At 31.4% G+C, this 6200-nt stretch overlaps 1 protein-coding gene across 1 annotated transcript in view; it reads right to left on the bottom strand.

The window, feature by feature from the left end:
* Positions 1-272: 272 nt before the first annotated feature.
* LOC106472728 (ATP-dependent RNA helicase Ddx1-like) overlaps positions 273-6200 on the bottom strand; it is a 47956-nt gene continuing 42028 nt past the window's right edge. The window contains 3 exon segments of the mRNA XM_022401274.1: positions 273-379; positions 2608-2680; positions 3076-3167. Coding sequence (XP_022256982.1) covers positions 273-379; positions 2608-2680; positions 3076-3167 — 272 coding nt within the window.

The raw sequence follows: 6200 nt of genomic DNA on the forward strand, positions 1-6200 counted from the left end.
AAAAATTAAAAATAAATCCAATCACACAATTCTTCTAGCACACACACACACACTATAAATAGTACAAGCAAAAAGAAGACACATTTTTTCATTTGTAGATTACACATTCGTTTTTTAACACAATAAACAATGAAGAAGTGTTACGTACAAGTATTTTTTTCTAACAAAATATAACACTTAAAAGCTACAAACTGGTCCATTTTAAAGTGTTTTCGAATGAGACAATCAACAATTACATGTAACATTTGAATTACCAGGCTAATATTAAAGGGTTAAGGAAAGAGAAACATACAGAATCTTGTATACCTTTCAGCTCTCCCAACTCGCCCAATCCTGTGGACGTAATTGGATTTTTCATCAGGTAGCGTCACATTAATGACTAAAAAAAAAATCACAGGAACAACTTTTTAATTAATAGTTTAAAAATAATGATGAAAAATTAACCACAAACTGTAAAATCAGAACAGTACAATAATAACGGTTAATGATAAATTTTACATCTCTTAAATTTTAATAATCAGTTATGGATTTAATCCCTTGGCTCGTGCAGGTCATGACCTTTTACAGAGTTTAATTCAAAATTTAATTAAACTATTATAAATATGTGTCAACTCTGCTTACACACGCTTGTATAATTTGTCAGATCTTCTAACAATCATGCAACTTTATACACTATAGTTGAAGACTATCAAATCAGACTTTCTAATGTATTTTTTTAGTAAAGATCTTACGAAGATTTTACTGAATCAGTCCAAGTGAAATATGATTTCATGTTATGAATAAAAATACTTTTTTTTTTATGAATATTAAGTTTTTCCAGTAAAACTATTTTATTTACTCCAACTGTAGCGGAAATAGCAATGAAGGGCAAAATAAAAAGTTGAAAATAAATTATCTTTCTTCCTAGAATGATTGAATATTGTAACTTACAATCACACTTATTCTTAACAGCATTCATTTAGTTTTCAGACTAAGACAGTAAGTACGTCTGTAAAGCAAAGAAAACCGTTTATCACCGTGGGATAGCTTTGTGTAAACAGTTAAAGAACATAACACAATGTGATGCGTTCGCTGCTAGATTATAAAATATCATGAGAATTTTACATAATTTTTTTATTTAAGTTTTCTTATCTAACCTCAAGTTATTATTAATTTTTTGTACCATATATTTTAGTGACTTTCATAGCAATAACTAAAATTTATTATTTACACAAGGGCTCTTGTATTTTTGCTGTCAGAAAGACAATGTAGCTGCTGTACCAAAACCCTATTTAATGCTTCATAATATAAATATTTCCAAATCCAAGTATGCAATTTAGAACATAAAATATTATCATACACAGAAAATACAATGTCTTAAAACTACTATAATGTAGATGACTTTCTAACTCAGCTGTAAATGGGTCAAATAAATTCTGTTAGTTGGCTGAATGTTTCCAAACAAGTCAGTTTATGATCTAGGCTTGCAAAGAATTCAGTAAAGTAGAATCAATTTCTCTTTACATTGGTCATAAATAATCTAATAGCAAATACGAGAGAATTACTGACATCTCTAGAAAGACAGTATATAACAGAAAAAGCACGGCATGAGGATTTGACTTTCTGGTTTATATTTCAGTGAAAAAACAACAACAAAGATCAGAGAATTTACTTTACAATGTCTATAGTATAAGTACGTAAGTTGTGCTTAATTTAGAAAATCATACATGGGTAGAAATTAAACCTAAAATGGACAATTTCGAGTGAAGAAGTGTTATATGGTACAGAGAAGTGAAGACTGAGAATTTATTTAAATATCTCCGTTGAAATTAAGAAACTAAAACTTGTATAATATTAAACATTGGATTATAAACTGTTTCAATGCCAAGTTTACTGACATAGATTGATAATAAAGTTTAATAAAATTTTGAATTCATTCTGGAAAAAGGTGGTTAAATGCACACTTTAAACCAGCCTCTATATAAAGGTTAAAACATTTGGAATTAAAACAGTATAATTTAAAGTCTCTAAGCTTTAATTTCAAAATGAAATATATAAATAAATTTTCAGTTTTCGCTTTTCTATGTCACATGATATATCTCTCCTTTTTATGTTTTCTATATCACATGATATATCTCTCCTTTTTATGTTTTCTATATCACATGATATATCTCTCCTTTTTATGTTTTCTCTTTTCCCTTTCACGAGTTTCAAGGTTGTAAAACCAATTAGAAAAACACACTATAGATACTAACAGACCAGAATGTAAAATGTGAACTTCCTAATTTCTTGAATTACTGATAACTATCAGTGAAGTTTCTATTACTTTTGAATGAACTTATGTATACTAAATGTTTTAGTTTTTAATCCAAATTATAGATCTAAGCTTGTTAATCCAGTGAGGTCAATAGATGAGTGTAGCATATGGTTACTTCCCACAGAAACTAAAAATCTACGGGTTGGATTTCAAGAACTCAAACAATTTCAATGTGATGCATTACAGAGTTAACATAATGTCGGTTATGACATTCAACAACAGAAATAATGCATTATTCGTTCTTTTTCCAAATGTCTATGGGATGCAAGAAAACATAGTGAGACAAATATTGACAGTGTTTTTCATCTTACCAAATGGGACCCCCGATACATCTATACCCCTAGCAGCAACATCAGTACAGATGAGAAACTTCACCTCTCTGTTCTGAAAAATTAAAAAGCCATTATTTTATTGACTAGGCAAATTACTAATTGTCATTATATATGTATTAGATGAGTATTCCTTAAAGTTTAAATCACTCATTTTTCTGATAAATCTCTAGATGTATATTCTTCAGTCTTTAATCAATCATTAATCTGATAAATCTAAAGATATATTCCTCAGCTTAAAGAGGTTTTCTGAAAAACCACGTTAGATGTACACAAATCAACCATAATTTTGATAAATTTCTCTAAGTGTGCCATTCCTCAGTTTAAGTTAATTATTTTGATAAATCTCTAAATTCATAATAACCATAATGTGTATACTATGAGGAGTTTATCTGTCTAGATAAGTTTAAAATTGAACAACATTATAAGTTTTAAACAACAAAAAAGTACCTTGAACTTCTGGAGGTTAGCTTTCCTTTCCTGTGGCTTCCTGTCCCCATGAAGACAAACACAAGAATACTTGCCATTCCTGTTCCTATTTTCTGAAAATATAATCCCTTCCTCATGAAACAAATACAAAAATGCTTGCTTTTTGACACATATAATACATTCAAAGCAACTTTAAAATTTACCATGCTCTAGTTCCTAAAAGCTGAAAAACAATTAAAAGTAACGTTAAGGAAATGAGACAAGTAATTTAAGTTACCGTGTATCATCAGGAAATGAGACAAGTAATTTAAGTTACCGTGTATCATCAGGAAACGAGACAAGTAATTTAAGTTACCGTGTATCATCCAGTTCTTATTAAGCTGTTGAACACAAGCCTGTTCCTTTACAAGGATACTGGGTGAACAGCCATCTCAGTACGAGTATAAAATGTCAATTAACTCTGGTTTAATGTTACTGTTACTTTAGTTACAACGGAATGGAGTTGCTTTTGCATTCAGTGCAAAAAAAAACCAATTCAACCTATTCACTGAAGACATGCATTTCAACCTGTTTCATTAAAAATGCATCAAAATTAGGAAAACTACTTTCAAGGAAATCAGGAAAATGCATAAAATTTAATCCAGCTTCCAGGATCCTACAATGAGCTCTGAATCCCAGATGTAATGAGTGCACATTCCCCGAGTTCACTTGGTCAAATAAATCTTGCCCCCCTTACACTTTTAATTTGCCTCCTACACCTCTGTCATTAGATGTTTTTAAGACTCATCTTAAATACTTTAGTGTCCATCAATCATTGTAACCTTTTCCAGTTTTCACTTTAACCCTTTCTGGACCAGTGAATTCCTTTCAGGAGTTGGATGCACACCTACATTATCAGATTTAAAAAAAATCTAAACAAAAAATAATTAGTTTGATTTTATTTCACCAATTTGTTACTCAACGACAGTTCAAAATAATTAGTTTGATTTTATTTCATCAATTTGTTACTCAATGACAGTTCAGAATAATTAGTTTGATTTTATTTCACCAATTTGTTACTCAATGACAGTTCAGAATAATTAGTTTGATTTTATTTCACCAATTTGTTACTCAATGACAGTTCAGAATAATTAGTTTGATTTTATTTCACCAATTTGTTACTCAATGACAGTTCAGAATAATTAGTTTGATTTTATTTCAGCAATTTGTTGCTCAATGACAGTTCAGAATAGGTAATTTGTTTCTTACTACCAATCATTTGTGGCAATTCACAAAGAAAAAATAGAAAAAAAATATTCAAAGTTATATTTCTGCCAGCTCTGATTTTTTTTGGTCCATTCCAAAGTATAGATTATCGTCCCTCGATAATACAATTAACCACCTCTCATAACTTTCTGTCTGACAGTCTATTGAGAGGTCATAAACAGTGAGAACAACTGCTAAAGAAGAACAGCTTTGAAAATAGCTACAGGCAAAGTGTAAATACTATTGGATAGAGTAGACTACGTCATTTCTGTAAAGTGAATAAATGGGTGAAATAGGTAACTTACAGTTTTAGAAAATGATGACTAGATGTAGATCCTGCAAGTAATAATGGAATGTATTGTGAAGTTAGAAGATTTAGAAACAAACCACAGATCTTGGAATATTTTTTTCTCTTTCTTTTAAACTTTCAAATACTAAATTATATTTGTTTGAAAGTAAGGTTTGTTGGCTTGTTTTGAATTTCTCGCAAAGCTACACGAGGGCTATCTGCACTAGTCCTCGCTAATTTAGCAGTGAAAGACTAGAAGGAAGGCAGCTAGTCATAACCACACACCACCAACTCTTGGGCTACTCTTTTACCAACAAATAGTGGGATTGACCGTTACATTATAATGCCCCCCATGGCTGAAACGGTGATCATGTTTGGTGTGACGGGATTCAAACCCGCGACCCACAGATTGCGAGTCGAGGCAGGGGCTTATTGACAAAAAAAAATCATTTTCCAAGCATCGCAAGACAAGATTTTGTTTGGGGTGGGAGGTTGAAGTGTTAAGAGATACTATGATTAACCTCTGGTATACATGGGACAGGATGCTACCAGACCCTGCATTTTCCTATTCTGTTAGTCTTATAAACACTACAAATCTAAAACTAAACCCTATTAACACTTCATAGCATATTACCACTATTATTCTTTTGATGTGTGTCATTCTTTCTAAACCTAGCGACCCGCAGATTGTGAGTCGAGCTCCCTAACCACCCGGCCATGTGAAAGTTAAGGCAATTTTATTTGGTGACATGACACGAGGTACACATTATATAAAGATTGAGTTTTGACTAAGAATATTCTTAACAAAAACAATGTTACCTAGCCTGATCTGACACCATTTTCAAATCAGGTTTAACGTTAAGGTCATCTATAAATCTTTAAATAAAGTTTTGAAACACATTTTTTTTTAAATGTTTTTGAAAACACTGTCTCATAAAATTCTGAAAATTTCCTGACATTAAGAAATAGAAAACTAAATCAAACTACATGAAATTTTTAAAATCATAAACTAGATATTATTTAAAAAAATTTCCCTATGGTTCCACGCAGTTTGGTGAAGTATTTCTAATTCCACTGTGAGAAGAAAAAATAAAGGGTTATTAGGGACAACCTCCTCCTGGTCCAGTAAGGGTTAATGGAAATACTAAGCATTTTTTAAGAATACAGCTTCAATTGTGATGCCCCCTTGAACTTCGGTCATTACCATAACTCCAGTTGTTCATGATGCACATGTTGTATTATTATGAAGAGACTGACAACACTATATTAAAATGATTTTGGAGCCTGACCACATCATTAAAGTCTATGTTGCCATGTCCAGTCATGTTCTATCCAATGACAGTACATCCTGACAATAATGCTGTAGTATAGTTTCCATGGCAAAACACTGTTGAGGCTGTCATCTCAAAAGCACAACAATTTTCCCTGCTGACTTTCCATAAGCCATCTATGATATGAGGACAATAGTTTCATAGCACCCGCTTCAACAGTCTTATTGAACAGAAATTCATAGATGCAGAGTGGCATCAATTTCACCTTTGTTAGACTAATGAACAATATACTACTACTCACAGTGACATCACCTTTGTTAGGGTGTATTGTTACTTAGTAA

Source organism: Limulus polyphemus, unplaced genomic scaffold (assembly GCF_000517525.1).
Source record: "Limulus polyphemus unplaced genomic scaffold, Limulus_polyphemus-2.1.2 Scaffold5562, whole genome shotgun sequence".
NCBI lineage: Eukaryota > Metazoa > Arthropoda > Merostomata > Xiphosura > Limulidae > Limulus > Limulus polyphemus.